Source organism: Dendrobates tinctorius, unplaced genomic scaffold, assembly GCF_039654945.1.
Source record: "Dendrobates tinctorius isolate UK_male_01 unplaced genomic scaffold, ASM3965494v1 ptg000040l, whole genome shotgun sequence".
NCBI classification, from domain to species: Eukaryota; Metazoa; Chordata; class Amphibia; order Anura; family Dendrobatidae; genus Dendrobates; species Dendrobates tinctorius.
The window spans coordinates 21694251-21721538 of record NW_027361708.1 but is presented as its reverse complement, the minus strand read 5'-3'; the positions used below and the strand labels follow the sequence as shown (position 1 = coordinate 21721538).

At 45.8% G+C, this 27288-nt stretch overlaps 1 protein-coding gene across 3 annotated transcripts in view; it reads right to left on the bottom strand.

Annotated features, from left to right (window-relative positions):
- The window catches only part of WAPL (WAPL cohesin release factor), a 129046-nt gene that overhangs the window by 75573 nt on the left and 26185 nt on the right, over window positions 1-27288 (bottom strand). For all 3 annotated transcript variants that reach the window (XM_073574873.1, XM_073574872.1, XM_073574871.1), the window contains 3 exons: window positions 14374-14483; window positions 11105-11200; window positions 9671-9820 (listed from right to left, as the gene is read on the bottom strand). In XM_073574873.1, coding sequence (XP_073430974.1) covers window positions 9671-9820; window positions 11105-11200; window positions 14374-14483 — 356 coding nt within the window. The remainder of the gene's footprint in view (window positions 1-9670; window positions 9821-11104; window positions 11201-14373; window positions 14484-27288) is intronic.

Sequence of the window (27288 nt, the reverse complement as noted above, 5' to 3'; positions counted from 1 at the left end):
GTCGAGTACCAAATTAAGATCCCAGGTATCCACTGGAGGCTGGTAGGGAGGAACAGAGTAAGCAACTCCCTGGATGAAAGTCTTGAGCTGTCGGCGAAAAGCCATATTCTTTTGAAACAGTACTGACAGAGCCGAAACCTGTCCCTTAATAGTACTAAGTAACATACGGGACTATAGACCTGACTGTAGGAAGGACAAGATGGATGGGAGATGAAAACTCATCGGGGCGGTTTGGGGAACTTGACACCAATGGAAGTATGCTTTCCATGTTCTGTGGTAAATCCGGGAAGACGAAGGCTTCCTTGCTTTGATCATAGTTCCGATGACCTGGTCAGAGAAACCTACTGATCTCATAACCGCGGCTTCAACAGCCATGCCGTTGAATTGAGCGACAGAGCTCTGGTGGAAGAGGGGCCCCGGCGACAAAAGGTCTGGGCGATCCGGAAGTCTCCATGACGTGTCCGCTAGAAGGTTGACCAACTCAGCGTACCAGGGTCGTCGTGGCCAATCTGGGGCGATGAGGATGATGGGAATTCCCTCCACTTTGATCTTTTTGACCACCCTGTGGATTACTGGTAGGGGTGGAAATAGGTACGGAAGGGAGAACTATGCCCAAGATATCGCTAGCGCATCGAATCCGATTGCTAGCGGGTCGGGGGACCTGGACACAGACTGCGGTTGAGTCTGGATGCCATTAGGTTGACATCAGGAGTCCCCCATTTGAGGAAGATCCTGTGAAAGGCAGACTGGTTCAGAGACCATTCGCCTGCAGCAAGGCCTTCTCGGCTGAGAAAATCTGCCGCCCAATTGTCGACTCCTGTTACGTGCACCGCCGAGATTGCTGGAACATTCTGCTCAGCCCGGGACAAGATCTGAGCGACCTCCAACATCACTTTGCGACTTCGAGTTTCTCCTTGGTGGTTGATGTACGGGCGTTGTCGGACTGGACTCGAATCGAACATCCATGGAGGAGCTCCTGCCAATGTAGCAGGGAAAAAAATATTGCTCGGAGTTCCAGAATGTTGATGGGGAGGGAAGATTCGTGAGCTGACCACCGACCCTGGACCGTCAAGTCTTGGAATACTGCTCCCCAGCTGAGGAGACTGGCATCCGTCGTTACCATCTTCCAGTGAGGGCGAAGGAAGGACCTCCCGAGATGAATTGACTGTGAACGCTCCCACCATAGCAGATACTGTTTTATCCGTGGTGGGATTGAGACCACCCGATCCAGGGAGTGGATTGATTTGTCCCATCTTGACAGAAGGAAGAGCTGGAGAGGGCGCGTGTGAAACTGGGAAAATGGAACTGCTTCCATTGAAGCAACCATCTTGCCAAGTACGCTCAAGCAGAAGCGAAGGGAACCTCTGAGAGACCGAACTCCACGCATGAGAGCTAGGGATTATTCCTTAGGTAGAAAGACCCTTGCTTGAGCGGTGTTGAAGAGCACTCCCGAAAACATAAGTCGTTCGACCGGGCTCAGATAGGACTTTGCGGTGTTGACAATCCAACCCATCTGAGTGAGAGCGTCCAGGGCGATTTGCAGACTTTCCTGACATTCCACTGGCGTTGCGGCCTTGATGAAGATGTCATCTAAATAGGGAATGACTAGGATGCCCCTGCTGCGAAAGATGGCCATCACTGTCGCCATCACCTTGGTAAAAACTGAGGGCAGTGGCTAATCTGAACAGCAGTGCCGTGAACTGGAAGTGAAGCCCCTTGAATGGCGAAACGAAGTAATCTCTGGAGCGGGTGAAAGATGGGAATGTGCACGAAATGGATACCTGGCGTTGGCATTTCCCTTGTCATATCTGTAAACTCGTAAAGAGCTGGATATTGACTTAAAGGGCCACTTAATATGATGGTAATGGTGGTTTCCGAAAGGAGCCACTCACTCCTTGGCTGGGTCCTTCCCTGGAGGAAGATCTGGCTAGTCCCATGTTTGAGACTCTTAAATGAGGCTCCACGGACTTTATTTGCATATTCGTATTTCCCAGGGAGCAATGCACCTAGGATTTCACTGATTGAGCGCCTTTGCCGGCTGCCGCAGTGTTTTCTTTGACTGGTCTCCCTGAGGTCAGTGATTGTTTCGTGATATTTTGTAACCGTAGGAGACGACATCTGGTATCCAGGCATCGTCGAATATGGAAAGCCACTCGTCCCGAAACAGGAGGATATGACTGCCCACCCTGAAAGGCTTCCCAGATGGGGGCGACCCGTCATGCTGATGAGAATTTGCCGGTGCCTGACCAAGGGGGCCGGCGTTGGGTAGGTCTTGAGCGCCAGGTCGGAGCTGGCTTAAAGGAGGGTCCTTTCCTCTGTTGATGCACCGGAGACTTGTCCTGTCGAGGGTTACTGTTTGGTTGAAACCTCAGAAAGGAGCGAAAGGGAGCTGTGCGACTGGGCATATGTTTGTGGTAGAGACGTACTTTTCCCTCCAGTGGCAATGGAAATTATCTTGTCCAGCTCTTCTCCAAATAGGCAAGAACCGTGAAAGGGAAGACCTGTGAGGGACTTTTTTGAAGCGGAGTCCGTGTTCCAGGCTTTAAACCACAGAACCCTGTGGATAGAAATGATGTTGCCGGCTGCTATGGTTGAACAGGCGGCTGCAGCGAGCAAGGGACGCGGACAAAAGGTATTTTCCCACGTGGCCTATTTGGTCCGCCAGATCTGCTAGCTCGTCGGCTGGAGCCCCGGCAGCGATACCTTGGCTGAGATGCTTCATCCAGGCGGAGACAGCCTTGGCCACCTGAAGTAGCGGCGAAGGACGGGCAGAGGGAAAAACCCGCGGCCTCAAAGGCGGACTTAGCCAGAGACTCGATGAGTCTGTCAGAGGGCTCCTTTAAAGCGGAACTGTCCAACAGAGGAAGCAGAGTCTTTGTGGCCAGCCGGGAGACGGAAGGCGACACTGCCCACTTGTTAAACAGGTCAGATTGAAAAGGATACAGGACGCTCATGCGTTTTCTTCTCTGGAAATGCTTGTCTGGATGTTGCCATTCTACTGCGACGGTCCTGTTGAACTCATCGTGGTTGGCAAAGACACGGGAAGGGCGCTTTGTTTTCCTGAAAGACACAGTCTGTTCAGAAGGAGAGAACTCAGTCTTTTATATCAAGAGTCTCATTAATAGCGACAATTAAATTATCCACCACGTCACGCAATTTGGAGACCTGTGCTGAGTTCAGATCTGAATCTCACTCAGAATGGGGGTCTGAGGCTGGTTTCACATTTGCGTTTTTTAGCGCTGGAAAAAAACGCATATGTGCGCATGCGTTTTTTCCCCTATATTTAACATGGGTGCGCATACCTGCGCGCTTGTAAGCGCATGTATGCGATTTTCATGCGCTGCGTTTTTTTGGGGTGTGCGTTGGTATTTTCCAGACGCAGCATGTTGCATTTTTTGGCCCTGCAAAAAAGCGCATGCGCACATATGCGCACGTTTTGCGCTAAAAATGGCCATTATAGCCTATGGATGCGCATATGTGCGCACTGGCATGCTCATGTATGCGTTTTTTTGCATATGCGTTTTTTTTTTTTAACCATGGAATTTAGGGGTTTGGGTTAGAGTTAGGGTTAGTTAAGGGGGTTTAGGGTTAGGGGTTTGGGTCAGGGTTAGGGTTAAGTATGGTTTGGTTAAGGGTTAGGGTCAGGGTTAGGATTAGGGTTAAGTATGGTTTGGTTAAGGGTTAGGGTCAGGGTTAGGGTCAGGGTTAGGGTTAAGTATGGTTTTGTTAAGGGTTAGGGTCAGGGTTAGGGTCAGGATTAGGGTTAAGTATGGTTTGGTTAAGGGTTAGGGTCAGGGTTAGGGTTAAGTATGGTTTTGTTAAGGGTTAGGGTCAGGGTTAGGGTCAGGATTAGGGTTAAGTATGGTTTGGTTAAGGGTTAGGGTCAGGGTTAGGGTCAGGGTTAGGGTTAAGTATGGTTTTGTTAAGGGTTAGGGTCAGGGTTAGGGTCAGGATTAGGGTTAAGTATGGTTTGGTTAAGGGTTAGGGTCAGGGTTAGGGTTAAGTATGGTTTTGTTAAGGGTTAGGGTCAGGGTTAGGGTCAGGATTAGGGTTAAGTATGGTTTGGTTAAGGGTTAGGGTCAGGGTTATGGTCAGGGTCAGGGTTAAGTATGGTTTTGTTAAGGGTTAGGGTCAGGGTTAGGGTCAGGGTTAGGGTTAGTTAGGGTTTAGGGTTTGGGTTAGGGTTAAGTATGATTTGGTTAAGGGTTAGGGTCAGGGTTAGGGTTAGGGTCAGGGTTAGGGTCAGGGTTAGTAAAGTCATGGTTTGGGTTAGTGTGAGGGGCCACCTAATGTTGGAAAAAAACGCAAACGCGGTAAAAACGCACTAAAAACGCATACAAACGCATAAAAACGCTGCGTTTTTTTCATGCATGCTCATAAAAATGCTTGAAAAAAACGCAGCAGTTGTATGCTTTTGTATGCGTTTTTTCAATGCGTTTTTTTGCGGGAAAAACGCGCTGCAAAAAAAAGCAAGTGTGAAACTAGCCTGACTCTAGTGCCTCTGGAGCATCAGATGGAGGAGACAGGGAAGCTGGTGTCCTGGAAGGCAGTGATGGAGATGATGAGCTGGATGGTGGAGCAATGCAGGCACGCTTTTTTGAGGATCTGGACCTCCTGTAAGGAAAATCACTTTGGGTATGCGAGGGGTTAGTATCCGAAGCATCAAAGGGGGGTAGCTGAGACACGCCAGCAGGTGCAGGATTAGGAAGCCATTCCAGAACCGAGACCAAAGTGTGAGATACCTCACCCACTCAGGAGGGGGCGCACTCTCGTTGCGAGCAGTGGGGGACTCTTGGGAAGACATATTAGACAAGCTGCAATTCTGATAGAGAGGCGAGGTCTATCCAGAGGGTAACTTCTTATTGTAGGTGGAACATGCAAAGTGTACTACAATGGGAGGAGGGTGGGAGTGAGGCTCCCTACGGTAAGGCATAGAAAGAGAGAAGTACCATATGTGCCAGGGTCTACCTGCCAGAGATGAGACCCGACCCCCCAGTGACAGAGTGTACAGACCAGGATCCTGGTCGGAGCAAAGGACAGGGGAGCTGCAGGATATATAGGGTGGAGACCAGGGGCTGCTGGTAAGCTGCTGCTATGAGAAAAGGCTACAGAGCGTGCTGAAATCCAAGAACTGTGTGGCAGGCTGCAGCGACGTGGCAGGCTGCTGAGCGGCCTGGAAATGGCGTCCAATTGTGGGAGAAGCCTGAATGGCGTGAATATTTTGCGCTCTATGTGGCCGGAGGAAGGGGGGAGCAGGCGCCGGGATATGCTGAGGCGCGCTGCTGTGAAGAGAAACAGGGGGCGGGGAAGACTAAATTTACACTCTGGAGCTGCATGGGGATGGTACGGAAGACGCTGCGGGAGACCGAAGAGACACGAAAGAAGGAGCCCTAGAGAGGATATATGCTACTATTCCCTGGTCAGGACCCCTTAAATATGCTCGATATATTAGAGCATACTATTACATTTTTTTTTTTTTTTTTAATTGGAGACCCCGGCTGCCGCTTACATGTCCTGAAGAAACCACATCACTCTTCACAGAAACTGACGCTGGGAGATGCTGCAAGACGGACTTGCGTGCAGACCTCTGGACACCACCGGTAACCATAGGGTACTCTTGCTTTCACACCTCTGGGCCACTGAGATAACATCGGGGGCCACCAGGTACCGATTCAGTCTTCCTACCCCTGGGCAACCAGCTATGAAGGGCGGGCTGCGCAGGGGGGTATTGGCAAGGACCAGTCCCCATCTTCGGTCCTGCGGATGCCCCAAACACACTTGAAGTGTTAGGAGGCATGGGGTCCTGCCTGGCAGACACGAGATGGTACAGTAAGTGACAAAATCCCACACTGTGCTCCCGGTCTCTAGGGGGAGAAGCTAAAACTGTATTAGCTTTCTGCTTCTGCCAGTTGGTGGGTATACACTGCTGGGGAGGAGCTAACTTTTTTTGCATAATGTCAACCTCATAGTGGCAGAAGCATACACCCATGGTTTCCTGTGTCCCCCAATGAAGTGAGAGAGAAACAATTTTTTTGTCCTCTAGAAAAAAAAGAGCGGGAGTTGCTAGCGCGGCCGGCGCCATTTTGAGAGAGAACTTTTTTTTAATGTTTTCTCAATACATATATATCATCAAATAAAAATAATCATGCTACGTGACAATTTTTTTTCTTTTCTTAACATATTCAGTACGTAAAACAGGCAACAGGTCAGTGAGGGATCAGTGACCTGTCATAAGCCATACAGATGAATATGTAAGCAGAGCAATACATGAAGACCCCCCCACAGGCCGCCCCGGAGTGCGAGAATCTCATTAACTGAAATTTACAAATATAGATTAAACAACCACAAGACGGCTTTCATTAAGCAAGGTATTATTTTAATCAATTAATCCTGCTGACAGGTTCCTTTTAACAGCAATAGAGTAGTGTCATGCTTCTTATTCCTATGACAAAACCCCACTGTCTGGGATGTGAGCAAACATACTGGTATAAACCCAAACCAAAAAATTACTGACTGATGTCAGGCTGGCTAGTACGCTGTGTAGACAACCAATGTAAGGAGGCTGCCTTTACTACTGGGATGAAGACTTTTTCTGTATATAGATTTGAATAAAGCAGAGGTACATAATTTTACATAATGCCCTTTCAATCATTAATAAGGGTTAAATCATTTAGGTTTACATGTCTGCCCATTTCTGAGATGGACAAGAAAGGTGAAAATACTGATTACATGCTTAAAAAAAAATGAAAAGAAAAAGCACATTACATCTTCATAGTCCCATACCACGCCCGTCCTTATAGTCACAGATACAGAGCTAGCTTCCTAACTTTAATGTCAAAAAGTGAACTGTGTTGTGAATTCTCTCTCTGGCTTCCCTCTGGTGATTACTGAAGGTAGTGGAGCTGGTCAGATTGACAGAGGGGTTGCGACTAGAGTTGAGCGACTTTGGTCGGATCGGGTTTCATGAAACAAAATTTGTTTCAGATGAAACTGGTCCGACTAGGGCAAAAAAAAAGGAGTTTCGTCCGAAACCCGACCCCAATGCAAGTCGATGGGAAATAAAAGTCGGCATTGAGTGGATGAATGTCACCGCCCATATGTTACTGCACGTGCCAGTTTGTTTTGTCCCCTTTTATATAGGTCTCTTTTTGCTTTGCTTTCAGAATATACCAGAGTGCTGATATAGTGGGGGCGAAGTCGTGTGACTTCAGTGTTTTTGTGCATCAGACGTGTTGGCCTTTTTGAAGGCTTTTTTGCGTGATTGCAGACAGTGTCTTTCCTTTCCTGTCCTGCCTAGGCAGTGTGGGCCCCATCGTTTGCTCAGTCTATTTGTCTGCCTGCGTTTGTGTTTTCATCTTGTCTCACCGACAATATATGTTTGGGGCTATCTATTCCTTTGGGGTCTGCTCCGGGGCAGTTTAGATTTCCCCGTTCTTGCTTTAGGCTTAGTTAGCTCTCCGGCTGTGCCGAGGCGTCTATGATCATCGTAGGCACGCTCCACGGCTACTGCTAGTTGTGTGGACAGGATCAGGGGTCTGCATCCGCTTAGTTACCAACCTCTCTGGTTTTCTGTGGCTTAGGTTGAGCCTGCTATCCTCCTCGGTGCCCAATCATAACAGAACTGGCTCTTAAAGTGAAAGAAATAGAACTTGCTGATATTACCTCTGCAAAAGAGCATCGCCTTGGTCCCCATCATTAAAGCAACGAGGCAAGCTCAGGTGACCGTCATGAATTCCCGCACTTTATTATTATATGAGCAGAGGCTGGAGATCATCATCAGGTCTTATGCAGTAATACAACTTAATGCACTTTATCTTGCCAGAATCCACGATCATGACTCTGGTGTTTCTATTCTTGATGCACTTTATGGAATGCAGCTGTCAGAATTTACCATTGGGGTTGTGTTACAAATCATTAAGGAATTCGTAGCAGCGCTAGGTCTGCTGAAATGTAATTTTTTTTCCTTTTGTTCCAGCAACAATATGCAGAAAAAAAAACGAACTTCTTCCCAGGAAAACGTGCAGGTTTTTTTGCGTTTTGATCCACGTTTTTGCATGTTTTTTTCGCATTTTTCCCGCGCGAAATTCAAGCACTTTCCAAGCAATTTGAAGCATCGCTTGGAATGTGATTGACAAGTTGGTCTCGCGATAATGTAACAGTCGCTATTCCTCGCAAGATCGCTACAGCATCACAAGACCGCAACGTCATCAAAGGTCTCGCAAGGCATTACTGGGAACGGAAGCATCTGAGGCCCGGGAAGGCTGCGCGGGACACCGGAAGGTGAATATAACCCGATTTTTTACAGGGATATGGTTACCCAGGGCCTGGAAGACAGTCTCCTCCACACAGTGGGTACCATCCGCACATGAGCAGCTCACTTTGTGCATGGTGGGCATAGCCACATGCGGGAAGTAATCGGATCTCATGCATTCCTATGGGTGCGGAATCACAGCAATTCTTTTCGGAATTGCGGTGATTCCGCAAAAAGAATGAGCATGCTGCGTTTTTTTCCGCGATACGATTCCGCCGCGGAAAAATTCGCAGCATTAGCACAGCATGTGCAGAATGCCATAGGAATGCATGAATGCGTTCTGTGTTTAAGCGTTTTTGCGGGAAAAACGCTTAAAAATCGCAACGTGTCAGTCTTGCTAGCAGTTCTTTTAGGCTGGTCAGCTGATGCTTGTTGGTAACCACTCCCACCTACCTTTTAATAATCACATGACCCATCAGCTGATCGACAGTTCATCTTCTATGCAGACCAGCTAGGGGTGTGGAGTTCTCTTGTGACGATGGTGTTGCAGCTGTTTGAGTTCTTAGGATTTGTTTCCACGGTCAGTAAACGCTGTGGACTGGATGCTGCGTACAGCCACAGCGGCCAGATGTTACAGCATAGTGGACACCCACGGCAACCCTGCGTATATGCACATGCAGCACGTCATTCCATAAAGCAGCATGTCTATTTATCTTGCGGAGATGCTCCGCAAGATAAATATCTCAGTGCAGTGAATAGGATGCGGTGATTCCACATGGTTCAATGAACACATGCGGAATCACCGCGTGTACAAAAGCCGGCAGGACTTTGGACAGAGCGGACATGTGCTGCGTCCAAAGCGTTGCCGTTAAGGACCATGGAAACATACCCTTATTCATGGTGCGGTTTGATCTTTTGCTAGCATCTCCGCAAGAGAAATGGACATGCTGCCGTCCTGAAAGACACATCGCATGCCAGTGTCTGCGAGTGATCCGCAGGCGACTATGCACGCATAGTTAACATGGGATTTCTAGAAATCTCATCCACTATGCTGTCACAGCTTTCAGTTGTAGGTTTGACCCTGCATAAACACACAGCCTCAAACCGGCAGCAGTTCCTGATCATGGGCACATACCCTTAGGGTCATGATAAACTATTGTAGAGTGCAAGAATATCATGGTTCCATGGGTTATAAGTATTTCAATAAAGCAACAGTTTTAAAACTCAAATTTTTCCACTTTTATAATTTATCAATGTGGAAAAGGGACTACAGAGATGTAGCAGTCGCCAAAAGTGACGCCGATAATGCAGCAGTGTATTTTACATTAGCACATTGCCACTAATCGTACAGTGCGCTATATGCTCCCAAAAAACTGTCAAAAGGTGATCAGTGCAGAAAGGAAAGCAGAGAACACTCACCTCCTTGTGCTCCTTCCTGCATTTCAGCGCAGTTACAATGTCTTGATACGGCTGGGTCGGGATAGTCACAGTTTTAATAACTTTAGGAGGAGGAGCAGGTGCTTTGAAAACACCATCATCTTTTGGAGTTGAAGTCTCAGATGGCTTTGCCTGCAGACAGAGAAATAATACATACATAAAAAAGAGCAAATACAAACTATGAAAGTGGCAAATACAAGCACAAAACTAAAAGTATGGAGATTTTTTTGGGTGAGGCTGTAGTTAGACTGCTCCTTGCATGCCGACCGGTCACCCAGAGAGGCCAAAGCGGCGATGTCACTGGCTGTGCCTTTGCTATAGACAACATTTCAGAAGGGCACAAGGAGTAAAGTAATATTACTGGGGGACCAGTAACACCAGAGAATTAATCAGACTTGCCATTTTTTTAACTCTACTTGAGAGTTAAGAGCTCATATCTCTTGTTCTGAGGACACTCAAGACGAATAACCCTGATGAACACTTAATTAGGGGCAGTGACTTTTTAAGTTGACAAGTGATAAAGTCTTTCAGGATTTGATAAAATGAATCATAATTACATTGTATTACAAAAAGAAACCTAAGAGAGTAGTTACACCTAGCGATGCACCAGCGATCCCGACCAGCGATATGACGTGGTCAGGATCGCTGGTACATCGCTAGGTGGTCGCTAGTGAGCTGCCACACAGGCAGATCTCACCAGCGACATCGCAGGGGACGGGGATCGCTACTTACCTGTCAGACGTGGCGATCCTGCGTCCTCCCGCCCGGCTCCACGCGTCGCTCGTCGTCACAGCAGGAAGCGCCACAGGAAGTGGCCGACGAGGAATGGTCCAGGAGCTTCTCGTGCGATCAGCGATAACCAGCGGGGGAGCCGGTCGGAGGTAAGTATCACATGCAGCGATATCGCTAGTAATATCGCTGCAACGTCACAAAATCGGTGACTTTACAGCGATATTGCTAGCGATATCGCAGTGTGTAACGGGGGCTTAAGACTTCTCAGAAGCAGGCAAAAAGCAGAGAACTGCCAACAGATCAGCATTTTTTTGTGACTAATGAAGTGTGGATGGCGGAAGTGTCACCGGTCATGCCGAAAAGTCCTGGTCTCAGCTGTGATAAACCCAAAAGCTGCCAAGTGGTTCTACATGCACAAACCTCTTTCACTGAGGGGTGCTGAATGGAAAAGAGCAGTCTAGCAAAACAGGTCTTGACAGGTCTGACACTAGAAGCACTGGAATGCACACAGCTCTGGAAATTTCAAGTTATATTTGGATAAATGCCCGGTTAACTAACAGAAGACGCAAAAAAATGAACGACAGTGTCAAAACTGCAGAATGTACTGTAACTTGTTGAAGGCTTGATGACATAAGAACTCCCCCAATATCCCCCACACGCTTTCACAAGTTGGCCTTTACTTACAGGTGCAGACTGTACTTTGGACCCAGGCACAGAAGGAAGCTCTTCTGCCTCCGGATGGTTCCAGTGTCTCGCATTGTAGACCGCTTTTGTTGGAGACTAGGAACAGAGAATAATTACATAATGAAATACAGGCTTTTCTCTAATAGATGGTAAATGTGTATCAATTCACTAATAAATTCCTGGAATAAACCTCTGCAGAGCAAACCCCTTACTTTGATTCTGGAACCACAGCATGTGATTTCTACATAGGCCATAAAGATTCATAGACATTTTCCATATGTAGATTTGCTGCAGAATATTTTTCCTTGCTAATTTGCAGCCATGGAAAGGTGAAACAAACCCCTGATGCTCCTGTTGTAAAGGTGGCCTGGAGTGCCTTTAGGTATCTCTACCTGGTCCCTAGCAATAACATCTCATCACATGTTGCCACTGCAGCCCTCATGTGGGAATCCATCACCGGACATTTAGAGCAGGGTTCCCCAACTCCAGTCCTCAAGGCCCACCAACAGATCATGTTTTCAGGATTTCCTTAGTAATGCTCAGGTGATAATTGCTTCACCTGTGAAATACAAAGGAAATCCTGAAAACATGATCTGTTGGTGGGCCTTGAGGACTGGAGTTGGGGAACCCTGATTTAGAGGACCGTGCTACCATTACCGTGTTAGCGGAGTATGCAGGCTATTTTACATTTATCTGCATTTTCTTTATTCTGGATTTCAGTTTCCCAGAGCCAAGTGCATAACATTGAGGATTTGTTACTGATTTTCACAAACACAAGGCAGAGGACACATTTTCTACAGGATGTAATCCACACGTGGCATCAGATACAGAGACAGTTTTTCACTGGTGAGTTTTAGGTCTCACAACACACAGCAGTCTTTTACAGACATTAATAAAACATTTCTGATCTCCAGCTTGGGGGGTAAAATCATCCAAAGGACATTGTCAGGAAACAACTAGATGCCAAAGCCTATCCTGCAATTCCTGGGCAGGGTTTACATCAATGGGAAGGTACAATCTAAAAAGTTTAGCAGCAGTTAGTCATCATATAATGGGGTATTCTGGCATGACCAAAACTCAGGCGTGATAAATTGGAGTTATTAAGGTTGTGACACTCTCGCTGATCACTACAGGAATGGGGCAAAGGCAACTCACTGACTACGCACCAGTTTGTCACCTACAGACAGTATATGACTTAACTCCGGATTTCATTCATAGGGTAGATTGTCCGAGATGCAGTCACGTGGTCTCGCACAGCTGTTCCGCTAACTACAACTCACCACATCTAGTAGGTGCCTAAGAAAACGATATCTGATATGGGCGTGGAGGGAGGTGAATACTCTTTCCCTTAAGTAGCTGGCACATGTGACCGCCCAGCCGCTGGCACCGGAACAAGACGCTGCGAGGGAGTGTAGTAAAGGTAAGTAAGATGCTTTTTTTTTGTTTGTTTTTTATGCTTTTCTGATGGGGGCCACGCAGACCAGGCTGGACGCGAGGGGGGTCACGAATACCCAGCTTATACTCGAGTCAATAAGTTTTTCCATTTTTTTTTTGTGGCAAAATCAGATGCCTCGGCTTATACTCGAGTATATACAGAAATATTAAGTAGTGATGAGCAAAAGTGCCCGTGTAAGGTGTTATCCAAGCATACCAACAGTGTCTTCGACAAGCTCCCATAAATATGCATGTGTCCCCAGAGTCTGTTCAACAGCTGCAACACATGCAAGGATTGCTTAACAAATACAATCCATGTATATGTTGCAGCTGTCAAACAAGCAGGCACAGAGACAAACATTTTTTTCGAGTACGCCGAAGTCACTCTGTTAGCACACGAGCATGCTCCTAAGTTTTTGAAACCACAAAGAGACTTGGTATGAACATATACTCCTACTGACATTTGGGAGGGAGACGGAACCAATAAAGAGGATCTCAACAAATGTATTACTTTTCTAAGCCATTCACCGTACGGAACAAGTGACAATTTTATTCTTTGATACCAGCGATACCAGATTCATATGTTAGTTTTTGCTACTTTATTTCTACAAAGGAATTTAAAAAGATCTTTTTTTACATTGCCATATTTTGAGGGGTTACTACTTTTTTTTCCTCTTACTTTTTAGATAACAGCTGTGTGAAGCATTGTTTTTACAGAGAACTTGGACGTTTCTATTGGTTCCAATTAGAGCAACACAACATTTTTTTTTACTGTTTTTTATTCAGATTTTTCTTAATTTATTTTTAATAATTTTTTCTTAGCCCCACTATGGGACTTGCATATCTTCCACTTTGCTGACCTGATACAATGCAACACTCCTGTACTACAGGCAGCAAAGCTGTCAGAATTCCGCAGACAAACTGTTAAACCCTGCTTTTGGCAGGGCCGAAGTCCCTGAGGCCAGCCATCACTTGGCCTTAAGGTACTGTCACACTTAGCGATGCACCAGCGATCCCGACCAGCGCTATGACGCGGTCAGGATCGCTGGTGCATTGCTAAGTGGTCGCTAGTGAGCTGCCACACAGGCAGATCTCACCAGCGACATAGCAGGGGTCGGAGGTCATTACTTACCTGTCAGACGAGGCGATCCTGACGTCCTCCCGGCCGCCTCCTCGCGTCGCTCGTCGGCGCCACAGGAAGCCCAGCAGGAAGCTGACGACGAGAAACGGCCCAGGACGTTCTCGCGCGATCAGCGATAACCAGCGGGGGAGCCGGTCGGCGGTAAGTATCAGACATAGCGATATCGCTAGCGATATCGCTATAACGTCACAAAATCCAGTGACGTTATAGCGATATCGCTTAGTGTGACAGGCCTTAAGGCATGCCATAGCAACAATCCGTACCCAGCAATGGCCTTGAAGATGCCAATATAGATACCATGGTTGATACTGACATCTAAGGGGGTTAAACAACTGCAAATGGTGCTAGTACCAATCGGATAAATGTAGCATACTACCGCTGACACCCTCTCTATCTGCACCTGTAGGGGGCGCTTTACACTTATACCTCGGTGTTGTAAAACGGCACCACTAAGGAAAAATAAGGAGCATCAGCAATCATTAAAAGGCTAAAGCTCCAGCAAGCTCTGTCCCCTTTCTTTGCACATATTAATCTTCATATCCAATTTAAAGGGACTGAGCTCCAAAACCTGAAGAGTACATGAGGAAGCTTTTAACAAATCGACTGATGCTATGGCAGAATAGGTTATTTAACACAAGTTTTAAGAGCATTTATTATAATAAATAAAGCAAGAAATAAGCGCTAAAATATTTACCCGTTTTGGTCCACTGAATATTTTCCGGGCAGCATCCTTATTTTTGTCTCCTTGTCTACTAGCCGGTTTTTTAAAGACATCAGGTACAGCATATGGATCATCGAGAAAGTCTAAATCATTCATAAAAGGAAAGAACATTACAATCAGAAATAATATCACAGATCATTGAGAAAAATCAATAGTTTCCAGAAAAATCACATTTTCCACACAAACTTATTTGTTTTCACCATTTTGCCACAGATTACACTGAACTTTTGTTCTTTTTAACCCCATCCTGGAAAATGACGTAACCGTACATCAAGACCATTAATGCTTTCCTGCAATGCAACAAACCATTACTTCTCAGGCATGAGCTCAGAAGTTGTGCGATAGTGGGGGGATTCCAACAGTGTTTATTGGAGCAAGGAAAACTAACCATGAACTCTGTGCCTGCCATAACCCTCAGCCAGATTTCGCCAGGTGCGGGGGACATACAAGGTTACCGTCAGTCAAATAATGACATGTAGTACTGATTATTGTCTAACCTAAGTTGTCCGAAGTATTATCAAAGTAATAATTTAAGAAAATAAAAAATAATATATCACATGATTAAGTTCCCTTCCGGGACCAGTGAGTCTGGTAAAACAAAAACAAACAAAAAAAAAAAAAAAAAAGTGTGTCTCACAATATAGGTAGAATAAAAAAAGATTTTTACTTTTTTACTAAAAAAAAATGCATCTTGTGCAAAAATAGTTAAAAATAACCCCGCCCCCCCGAAAAAAAAAAGGAAAACCTTGATGTATAAAGATAAAAATTATACCCAGGAAGCCTTAATACAGATAAGGTGGAAGAAAATTGTGAAAAACTTCGTATTTACAAAATAATAAAGAGCTGAAAACTAGTTTCTGTACGGACCTACAGAATAGAATGCAAGAAAACTGTAGCAATTAAGGCTGCGTTCACAAGTTGCGCGTTTTCGCGGCGTTTTTTAACGCACGATTTTACCGTGAAAGCGCAACAGCATCCCATGTAATCCTATGGGATTCTGCAATGCTGCACTAATGCTGCGGATTTTCCCACGGCGGAATCGCATCGCGGAAAAATCCACAGCATGCTCATTATTTTGCGGAACCGCGGCGATTCCGCCCACATAGGAATACATTGTTCTGCTTACTTTCCGCATGTGGCTGTGCCCACCATGCGAAACGAAAGCAGAACATTTGCGGATGGTACCCACGGTCCGGAGGAGAGGAGACTGTCCTCCGGGCTCTGGGTACCATATCCCTGTAAAAAATAGAATTAAAATAAAAAAAAAAATAAAAATAAAAAAAGCGGGTTATATTCACCTTCCGACATCCCGCGCAGTGTCCCCAGGCTTCAGCGATACACGCGGCAGGTCCTGTTCCCAGTAATGCATTGTGATAATGACCTTTGCTGACGTTGTGGTCTCGCGATACTGTAGCGGTATTGTGAGACCGCGACGTCTTCAAAGGTCATTGCCGCAATGCATCACTGGGAAAAACTAGCATTTTGCAAGCATAATTAGCTTGCAGAATTGCTAGCTTTTTCCAAGCGATCTGTAGCATCGCTTGGAGAACTGATTGACAGGTTGGTCACACTCGTCAAACATAGTGTTTGACGAGTGTGACCAACTTTTTACTATTGAGGCTGCCTATGCGGCATCAATAGTAAAAGATAGGATGTAAAAAAACAATAAATAAAAAAAAAATATTGTTATTCTTACCTTACGGCGTCCCGCGCAGCCTTCCCGCTTCTCTCCACGCACCCGATCCCAGTAATCCTTTGAGAGAATTACCGCGATGACGTCCGTTCTCGCGGGATCGCGACCATTCGCGATGACGTGGCGTGAATGACCGCGAGACTTCGCGATCCCGTGAGAACGGACGTCATCGCTCACAAAGGCTTACTGGGACTGGGACCGGGAGCGTGGAGAGGCGCGGGAAGGCAGCGCGGGACGTCGGACGGGGAGAACAACAATATTTTTTATTTTAAATTCTATTTTTTACAGGGATATGGTACCCAAAGTCTGGAGGACAGTCTCCTCTCCTCCGGACCGTGGGTACCATCCTGCAAATGTTCTGCTTACTTTTCGCATGGTGTGCACAGCCACATGCAGAAAGTAAGCAGAACAATGCATTCCTATGGATGCGTGATCGCCGCGATTCCGCAAAATTAATGAGCATGCTGCGTTTTTTACCGCAAAGCGATTCCGCCGCGGTAAAAACCGCAGCATTAGCACAGCATTGCGGAATCCCATAGGAATGCATGGGATGCTTATTTTTCGCGTTTTCGCAGCAAAATCGCGCAGTTAAAACCGCTGCGAAAACGCGAAAAAACCGCCACGTGTGAACATAGCCTAAGCATTAAAAGGAATGGGTCAGCTAAAAAAAAAAAAAGATAGATATATATATATATCTCAACAATTGAAATAAAGCATTTTTTTTCTTTTAAACATTACATTTTATAATGATATAAAATATAAATTTTACATGTAAAGCGCCATGGAATAAATGGTGCAATAATAATGACGATAACAATGAATTAAAAAGGTTTGACATTTTCCACTTTTAAACACTAGGGGGAACAGCAACTAAAATTTGCCATGATAACCTAAGAGCGCTACTAACTCATTACGACTGCAGTAAATGTGGCTGGGATCTGCTCACATGTCTGATGTCACTCCTCCCTCCGCTTCTGGGCATTTACAAAAGGATAAGGGAGGAGGAGTTTAGGATAACGGTGCGGAGACATTTGCTGGTGACTGCAAAGTAAAACACATATGTAGACAGTGTCACCGAAGATGGCTGCCAGGGCTGAATGTGTAAGCTAGTGCTGCTCGCTGTATCGTGTGCGGAGATTCGTCTGGGGTCACAAAAGGATTACCCTCACGTTCAGTGGCTCAGTCAGGACTTATGTCCAAAGCCTTGTAAAACGGAATTTGGGAATATGCACCGACAGGTCACTCGCTATAATGATGCAGACGCAGTCAGTGTGCTCTGTCGTGCATCATTTTCGGCTGTATACGCCTAGTTGAGGAAGGCAGCAAGACGTAGTTAACTTGCTACGTTCTGCCTGATAAGGCCTGTTTCACACATCAGTTTTTCACCATCAGTCAAAATCTGCCGTTTTGGAAAAAAAACGGATCCGCCATTTTTCTTTTCGGATCCGTTTTTTCCCCCATTGACTTTCATTATCGGCGGATTTTGACTGATGGCCGTCCGTAGCATCCGCATGTTTGCGGATCCAACAATATTTTGGCGTCCGCTGACCTGACCGAACGGAGCATGTAACGTTTTTTCTCCCTCCGGATCCGCTATTCTGTGTTTTAACCCGCAATTCTGTCTGGCTGCTGGATAAAACTCTCTCTCTCTCTCTTTACCTCTCGAGCGAAATCCCCCACATCACGGCTGCTGCTCCCGTATGTCCATCGCAGCTATTCATCTCACGGCCCCGACATAGCCGGCTCCCGCGAGATCACGGCCGCTCCCGGAGAACACTACATCACCGGTATTTTTTTTTCATTTTTTCCCAGGCGCGGTTCCTTTAAATTTTCACAATCGGCAGATCCGTACATCCGCCGATCCTCTGCCACATGTTTCTGTCAGTCCGCCTGCGGATCAGTTTTCCGCTATTTTGGTGGATTTGGACTGACAGAAAAAACTGAAGTGTGAAAAAGGCCTAAGACACTTTTTGTGCAGAAAAATATGCTGCAAATACTCAACGTGTGCACATAGCCTAAAACTACTTCTCAGAAGCGCTGGATTTTACAGCAGATTCAAGTGACGTCGGTGCAACTAGTAAAATTAGAATTCTGTGCACGTAGATGCTCGTGACTGAAGGAAAACGAAGCACACCCCTATGACTAAACAAGAAGGTACGATCTTATATAAACTACCTTTTGGATATGATTACCGTGCTGTCTTAATGAAAAAAACGTGTTCGTGATGCACACTGCATCACTAACAACGCACTGGGGACAGTTTAGATACTAAAAATGGCATGACAGGTTCCCGTTAAGTAAGAGGCCACTCTAACCAAACAACATGAAGACCAAGGAGATCGCCAAACAAGTCAGGGACAAAGTGGTTGAGAAGCACAAGTCAGGGTTGGGTTAGAAAAAAAAATCTCAATCTCTGATGATCCCCTGGAGCACCATCAAATCCATTAACATTAAATAGAACATGGTACCATAACAAACCTGCCAGGAGACGGTCACCACCAAAACTCTCAGCCCAGGCATGGAAGGCATTAATCAGAGAGGCAGCATGGAGACCAAAAGGTAACCCTGAAGGAGCTGCAGAGTTCCCAAGTAAAGAATGGAGTATCTGTCCATACGACCACAATAAGCCATACTCTCTGTAGAGGTGGCCTTTATGGAAGCCTGCACAGAAAAAAGTCTTTACTTACCACAAAAATTGTAAGGCTCATTTTGAGTTTGCCAAAAGACAAGTGGGAGACTCCCCAAATCTATGGAGGATGGTGCTGTGGTCAGATGAGACAAAAATTTAAACTTTTTGGCCACCAAAGTAAATGACATGTCTGACGCCAAATCAACACAGCTCATCACTCTAATAACACAATACCCAAAGTAAAACATGGTGGTGGCAGCATCATGCTGTGGGGATATTTTTTGGCAGCATATACAGGGAAAATGGTTCTAGTCGAGAGGAAGATGGATGGTGCAAAATGAGGGCTGTGGAGTCGGAGTCGGTGCTCATTTTGGTGGAGTCGGAGTTGGAGTCGGTATAAAATGGACCGACTCCTAAAATATATAATAAATTGGGTACAGTAGTTCAATGCAGAATGTGCTGAATATTTTTTCATAGGAATTTGGGAAAGTTATGAAATGCCCTATAAATGGCTGTTCTATTCCTGATCTAAGGCTACATTCACACACAGCATTTTTGCTGCGTTTTTTGTGGATACGTTTTTTCAGCTGCAAAAGCCGATCAGATTTTTAAAAAACCGCATCACCTGAAAGGTTTTTGAGCTCATAGATAATGTTTTCAATATCAAAAGCAGATTAGAAATCTGCTCTATCCATTTATCCATATCTGTCTCCATATCTTATCTGTACCAAAAGAATGAAAGCTGGGTAGCACACAGACTAAGGGTGGTTTCACATTAGCGCTTTTTAAGCGCACGCACGGCCGGGGGTAGCTCCGCCCCCGAGCCGGCTCTCTGCCCGGCGTGCCCGCCCCTTGCTTGTAGCGCCGCCTCCTAGCGCACAGCGGCGCCTGCGATCGGCGCACCCTATCTTTTAGTTTGATTTTGGCGCGCACGGCGCACCGTCAAAAGTGCGCAGCGCAGGTCAAAGCGCAACTAGCGCACGGCCTGCGCACGATCTGCGCACCCTATGCTAAAGATAGGGTGCGCCGATCGCAGGCGCCGCTGTGCGCTAGGAGGCGGCGCTACAAGCAAGGGGCGGGCACGCCGGGCAGAGAGCCGGCTCGGGGGCGGAGCTACCCCCGTCCGTGCGTGCGCTTAAAAAGCGCTAATGTGAAACCACCCCAACACTTCCTGCCAGGCAAAGGAGGAGGAAAGAGCGTCTCAAACATCATTAACAAGATGTTTTGTAAGTGACAAAGTTACTGTAACAATGACAGCAGATATGTCTAAAAGACAGCTCATACAGCTTGTTGTGAAGGACGGTGTACCATTAACATTATTTGCACGACCAGCTTTTACAGCTCTTAATGGAGAAATGGCCCCCAAACTTGGTGTTTCTCTGGAAAGAGAAAGTGTTAGAAAATTAGTGATTGAAGAAGCCCTTAAACAAAAGGAAGATCTTAAAAAGACTCTCAAAAGACGCTTCATGTTTCTTAAAATGGATGCCTGCACACGTCACAGAGTGAACTATTTTGCCATCAATGTTCGATATGTTTGTGACAACAAAAATTGTTACCAACACGCTGGCAGTAAAAGATACTAAAGCTCATCACAGCAGCCAGTTTCTCCAGGCCTTAGTGGAAAAAGTTCTGCAAGACTACGAACTCAAAAAAGAACAGGTTCTTGCTATTGTAACGGACAACGCTTCAAACATAAGTACAATTACACTGATGAATGAGAGTAATGAACAACAGCTAGAGGAACATTTAGGATTCAGTATGTTTGAGATGGAAGGCCACAGTGCTGTTCATGTAACTGAGGAACAAACCGAAATATTACTACAGAAGAACAGCAAAATTATACTGTAGAAATAGATGATCTTGTTGAAGCTGCTTCAAAACATTTTCCTATTCATCACATGCGCTGTGTTGTGCACACGCTGCAGCTGGCAATAAGAGATAGTCTGCAAGAGGGACATGCTGGAAATCTGATTGGAAAAGTGAGGAAATTGGTTATTGCCGCCAGAACCCCTAAAATTGATTCCATCTTGAAGAGACGTGCTGGAAAAGGGCAATTGTGGATCAACTAAAACCGTTTCTTATAGATATGGCGAACCCTCAGGTAACCCTAAATGAAGGTCAATGGACACAGGTGGCTGAAATGAAGGAATTGCTTAAACACCCATTTACTGTGACTAAAAAAGCTGAGGATTTAACTCCTGGCATTTTCATGAGGGAGCGGAAGAACTTGCTATTTTGCGGTTTATTCGCAGATGGCATTTCTGCTTCAATGAAACGGAGAGAGACACAGCTATTGGAAAATAAAATTTTTCTGGCAGCTGTTTATGTGGACCCAAGTCATCGTATATTGCTTGATGATCAACAGCTTACTAAAGGAAAAGAAGCTCTGACTGAGGTAGCAGTTAGGAAGAGTGGCCTACAGGAGGCCTGCCAGGCGCAAGAGGACTCGGGTCCTGACAGCGCTACTGCTGCCATATCTTCATCCTCATCAGATGAGGAGTTTGACTTTGACAAGTATTTGTATGACATGGAGCAGGCAAAGCGTTGCCGCACAGAAAAAGATTTCACTCTGTCTTCTATAGCAAGCAGATTGACCATATTTCAGCAAAATGTTTCACTTGTTCTCAAAGAAATAGAAAAATTCAACCGTTCATCAAAACTGACTGGGCAGGAGGCAATTCCTTTATACCCGGAAATTGTTAGAGATGTTGCCCATGTGGTTACGGCTTTGCCTCCAACCCAAGTTACTGTAGAGAGGTTGTTCTCTAGCCTTAAAATTATTAGGTCAGATTTGAGGTCATCTATGAAGGAAGATCTGATGGAGGCAATTCTATTTCTTAGAACAAATTCATAGACTGCACAAATGTTATGTAGTATGTTTTTGTTGAAAACTGTTTCTTGCCACTTATAGTTTATTACATAGTGTTATATAGACACACACAATATATATTTATTCGATATTACATAGTGTATTACATGTTTACAATTTATTACAGTTTTTTGTGTTCTAAAGTTGTATTCCAATAAATATTATGTTCTATCTAAATATCTTGATTATTGTATTATAAAAATGATTTAATTTCTGATGTTCACATTGTACTAGAATAAATTTTTCACTTAAATATAAGCAATATATGTGGGAGTCGGAGTCGTGGAGTCGGTGTAAGGGAAATTGAGGAGTCAGAGTCGCAGGTTTGGCTTACCGACTCCACAGCCCTGATAGGGGCAGTGCACAAGGAGAAGGGGGCCTAGAACCAATCCTTGAGGAACCCCAACAGTAAGGGGAAGGTGAGAGGAGGAGGAACCGGCAAAAGATACAGTAAAGGAGCGGTCAGAGATAGGAGAACCAGGAGAGAACGGTGTCCTTGAGGCCAATGGAACGGAGGATAGTGAGGAGGAGCTGATGATCCACAGTGTCGAATGCTGCAGAGAGATCCAAGAGAATTATCATGGAGTAATGACCATTTGATTTAGCCGTTAGAAGATCATTAGAGACTTTAGTGAGGGCAGTTTCAGTAGAGTGTAAAGAGCGGAAACCGGATTGGAGAGGGTCGAGAAGAGTTATCAAAGAGATAGCGGATAAGACGGGAGTGGACCAGGCGTTCCAGGAGTTTAGAGATGAAGGGAAGATTAGAGACAGGTCTATAGTTAGCGGCACAGTTTTGGTTGAGGGATGGTTTTTTAAGTAGTGGATGTATGATGGCATGCTTAAATGAGGGAAAGATACCAGAAGAGAGTGGTTAAATATTTTAGTTAGGTGAGGGGTGACAGCAGGGGAAAGGGACTGGATGGGATGTGACGGAAATGGGTCACTGGTGCAAGTGGTTGGGCGAGAAGATGCAAGGAGCCTGCTTACTTCTTCTTCTGTGACTGGTTCAAAATCTGAGAGTGAGCTAGATGCAGTGGGGGAGGGGACAGTGCATGGTATGAGGTGATTGGGAGATAATTTCCTGTCGAATCTGGTCAATTTTTTATTTGACGTAATTGGCCAGATCGTCAGCTCGAAGCTCCGTGGTTGGGGCCTGTACTCTTGGGTTGAGTAGAGAATGAAAAGTGTCAAAGAGACGTTTCGGGTTATTGGACAGTGAGGTGATGAGGGTGTTGAAATAAGTTTGTTTGGAGAGGTGAAGGGCAGTGTTGTATGTTCTAAGCATAAACTTATAGTGGATGAAATCTTCATGTAGACTGGATTTTCTCCTCAGATGTTCGGCGCGCCTGGAGCACCGCTGCAGGAAACGTGTTTGCAGGGTGTGCCAGGGTTGTCGCCATCTGTGTTGTGGTGTTCTATTTATAGGGGGTGCAAATTCATCCAGGGCACTTTGAAGTGTTTCATTGTAATGCTTCAATGCAGAATCAGGACATGAGAGGGAGGAGATAGGGGCCAATGAAGACTGCAAGTTCTTCATAAGTTCCTGGGTGTTAATGGCCTGTATGTTTCTATAAGTATGGACAGTGGGGGTGACCTGAGCACCCTGGCAGTTCTTGATAGAGAATGAAAGAAGATTGTGGTCAGAGAGCGGGAGAGGGGAGTTTGCAAAATCATCCACTGCACAAAGCCGAGAGAAGACTAAGTCGAGGGAGTTTCCGTCTTCATGCGTTGGAGAATTAGTAAGCTGCGAAAGGCCAAACGAGGAGGTTAGAGATAAAAGGTGAGTAGCAGATGGGGAGAGGGGAAGAGAAATGGGGATGTTGAAATCTCCCATGACGAGGGTAGGGATGTCACAGGAGAAAAAATGTGGAAGCCAAGTGGCAAAATAATCCAGGAACTGATGGGAGGGGCCAGGAGGACGATACCCCACCGCCACTCACATGGAGAAGGGGGTGTAGAGTCTGACAGCATGGACGTCAAAAGAAGGGAAGACTAGTGAGGGTAGTTGAGGGATAACCTGAGAGGTACATTTTGGTGATAGGAGCAGACCAACGCCTCCACCTGCTCTACTGTCTCATCTTGGGGTATGAGCGAGCCAGTGATCGGATGTGGGTGCAAAGGAAAGCTCAGAGTCAAGTATGACCCCAAGACAGCAGGTATGTTGCTGGGGAGTAATAGTGGAACCACACACAAAAATGAAGAAAATAGAAAAAAATCCAGCTTCTCGTGAAGATAAAATTTCCAATTTTTATTCAAAGCTTTGATAAAGATCGTATGTAGCGATCGAAACGCGTCGCTTATGTCTCTCCTGTCTGAGCTGATGCTGTCCTGAGGAACAATTGTTTTATATCCATGCTGGAATAAAAATTGGAAATTTTATCTTCACGAGGAGCTGGATTTTTTCTATTTTAAGAAAATAAATTGCCAACAATGGAGAAATATTGATCATTTAATGGACACAGAATGGTTAGATTTTGGCAAGACAAGTTTTGTCGGCCACAGAAAGTAATGCGATATTCAAACAAATATACGTTGCATAACATTGGTGAATGAAGTTGTGGTGTTATTAGAGTCATATTTAATATTTTGTGTGACTTCCATGAGCTTGAAGGACTGCATCCATGCAGTTCAACAAAGATTCATACAATTTATTAATGAAGTCATCAGGAATAGCAGAGTTCATCTAGATTCTTTGGTTTCGTCTTCCAAGCTTCCTCTTTCATCCTACCACTAACAAGCTCAATGATGTTCATGTCTGGTTACTGGGCTGGCCAGTCCTTGAGCACCTTGATCTTTTTTTGCCTGGAGGAACTTTGTTGTAGAAATAGATGTATGAGATGGAGCACCATCCTGCTGCAGAATTTGACCCCTTTTATGATTTGGAATATGCTTAGCTACTTACCGGTAGCAATGTTTTTCAGGAGCCCATGACAGCACGACGAGAGAGGGGATCCGCCATTCAGGGACAGGAAACCTACAGACATAAAAAGGGCAGCCCTCTCTCCCGCCTCAGTTGGATTACAGGGCATGAGAGGACCTCACTGGTTAGTAGCAATTTATATATCTATACACATCCAAACTAAATATGCTTCACCCCCGGGACTAAGGCCTAACTCATGAAAGAAAGGTGCCAGTCCATACGTAAAAAAAGGGAGGGAATGCAAAGGTGCTGTCATGGGCTCCTGAAAAACACCGCTACCGGTAAGTAGCTAAGCATTTATTCTGTCGCCATGACAGCCCCACGAGAGATTTGCAGAGATAAAAAGAGCTTAGGGTGGGACAGCTGCCTCAAGCACCTTTCTCCCAAACGAGAGATTGGAGGAATCACGTAAATCCAATCTACAGAGGTTAAAGAACGTGGATGGAGAGGCCCACGTAGCTGCCTTACATGTCCTCAATGGATATTTCCGACCTTTCTGCCCAGGATGTTGCCACGGCCCGAGTGGAGTGTGCTCCTATACCTTCCGGGATTTCCGCACCACCTGTTGTATAAACCAAAGAAATTGCCTCCCTAATCCACCTGGCTGAAGTGTTTTTGGACACTCTAAGTCCTTTCTTAACTCCCTGAAAGGATACAAATAGAGAATTGTCTTTTCCACATGGATCTGCGGCCGAAACATAACTAAGGAGACACCTTCTTACATCTAGGGAATGAAGTTTTTTCCTCTGACCGGCTAGCAGGATTTGGGCAGAAGGAGGGAAGGACTCTCTCTAGTAATCTGTGAAACTCTGAAGCAACCTTGGGCAGATACAAGGGGTTTGGTTTTAGTACGACTCGGTTTTCCCTAAGCTGAGTATTCGGGGAAGTCTAGAGAGCCAGCAGATCACTAACCCTCCTAGCAGACGTTAGCGCAACCAGCAGGGCAGTTTTGAAGGATAGGATTCTAATGGGGGCAGAATCAATAGGCTCAAACGGGACTACTGTTAAAGCTGATAGCACCAGGTTCAGATCCCATGGAACTAGCTTCTTTTTAATGGTGGGCCTGGACCTAGCCGCTGCTTTTATGAATCTGGCTAGCCCGTAATTGCCTGCTAGATTACATTTGTATAGTGCCCCTAGGGTCAAAACATGGACTCTAAGCGTATTCGTAGCTAGACTCATCTCTAAGCCCTTCTGCATGAATTCCAATATCTGGTTAATGCAAATTGTATTGACCAACCTCCACCCCCGAGGTCGACAAGAATTTTTTCCCCAAATTCTGACATATTTGTTGTGGAAGGTTTTCTGCTTTTCAATAGGGTGTTGAGTAGCCCTCAAGAGAAGCCCTACCCACTCAGTAGTGCCCCTTCAAATTGCAAGCCGCTAAGTGCCGATTGGACACTCGCGGATGGAATACTGGATCTTGGGAGAGGAGATACGGGAGCTCCAGCAGAATCCATGGCAGAGTCACAGCCCTCTTCCTCAGCCAAGGAAACCAGTCTTCTGGGCCAGAATGGGGCTATCAGGATTATGCGAGCCCTGTCTTCTCGAATCTTCCCCAGAACTATCAGTATTAGATTCAGTGGGAGGGAAGGCGTAGGCCAGGCCGAAGATCCACGAGATTAGGAGCGCCCACTGCGTACGGGTTTTCTCTGGGATCCAAACAACAAAACTGATGTAGTTGTCTTTTTTGTTGGCAAAACAAGTCTATTTCTGGGGACCCCCACATGTGCACGATCTGTTTGAATATGGCCCCATTCATTATCCACTCGTTTGAGCTTGTTGCGGCTCAGGAAATCAGCCATGATATTGTGTTTCCCTTTTATATGGAGGGGTGTAAGGGCTAGTAAATGAACCTCGGCTATCTGATTGTCTGAGAGAAGCCTGACGTGTCGGCCCTGCAGGGACATAAGGAAACTACTTAGGGCCCGCTCCACAGCTAAAAGCTCTTTTAGATTAGACGAGTAATCTTGCTCAAATGGTGTCCATACCCTCTGGACCCACATATCCCCCATATGCGCTCCCCAGCTCCTGGGACTAGCATCTGTGGTTATGACTCAGGAGATGTGATTCACCCAGGAAACCCCTCTACGCAGGTATGGCATGTGTGTCCACCATCGTAGTGATTGTACTGATTCAGAGGATAATGTAAATTTTATCTCTAGGTGACCTTCTAGCCGACAAGTGTTGTGCCACACGTCCCACTGTAGGGTTCTGGTGTGGTATTGGGCCCAGAGAGCCGTGGGTATACATGAAGTGAGTGAGCCTAGTAGTGTCATTGCCCGCCTTAGAGTGACCAAACGGTTATGAATTGCCCTGAGTGTTTGTCGCGAAATACTGTCCACGTTTGGCTCCGGTAACCGACATTCTTGTATCTTGGAATCTAGGACAAGGCCAAGGAACTTCTGCACTTCCAGGGGCTGCAACCGTGATTTTTTTGAAATTTATAATCCATCCCAACTCTTGAAGGCTGGATATTACTTTTCCTAATTGTGCGGTGCAATGTGATTCCGCATGTCCCACAATTGGCAGATCGTCTAAATAAGGGGTCATAAGAATATCCTGTTCGTGTAAATGTGCCATAACTTCTGACATTATCTTAGTAAAAACTCGGGGTGCAACAGCAACCCCAAAGGGAAGTGCTTTGAATTGGAAATGGCTTACTATTCCACCTAATGAAACCGCTACTCTTAGAAACTGCTGGTGGTCTGCGTGTATCGGGATGAGATAGTAAGCGTCAATAAGGTCTAAGACCACCCGGAAACATCCATTGAATA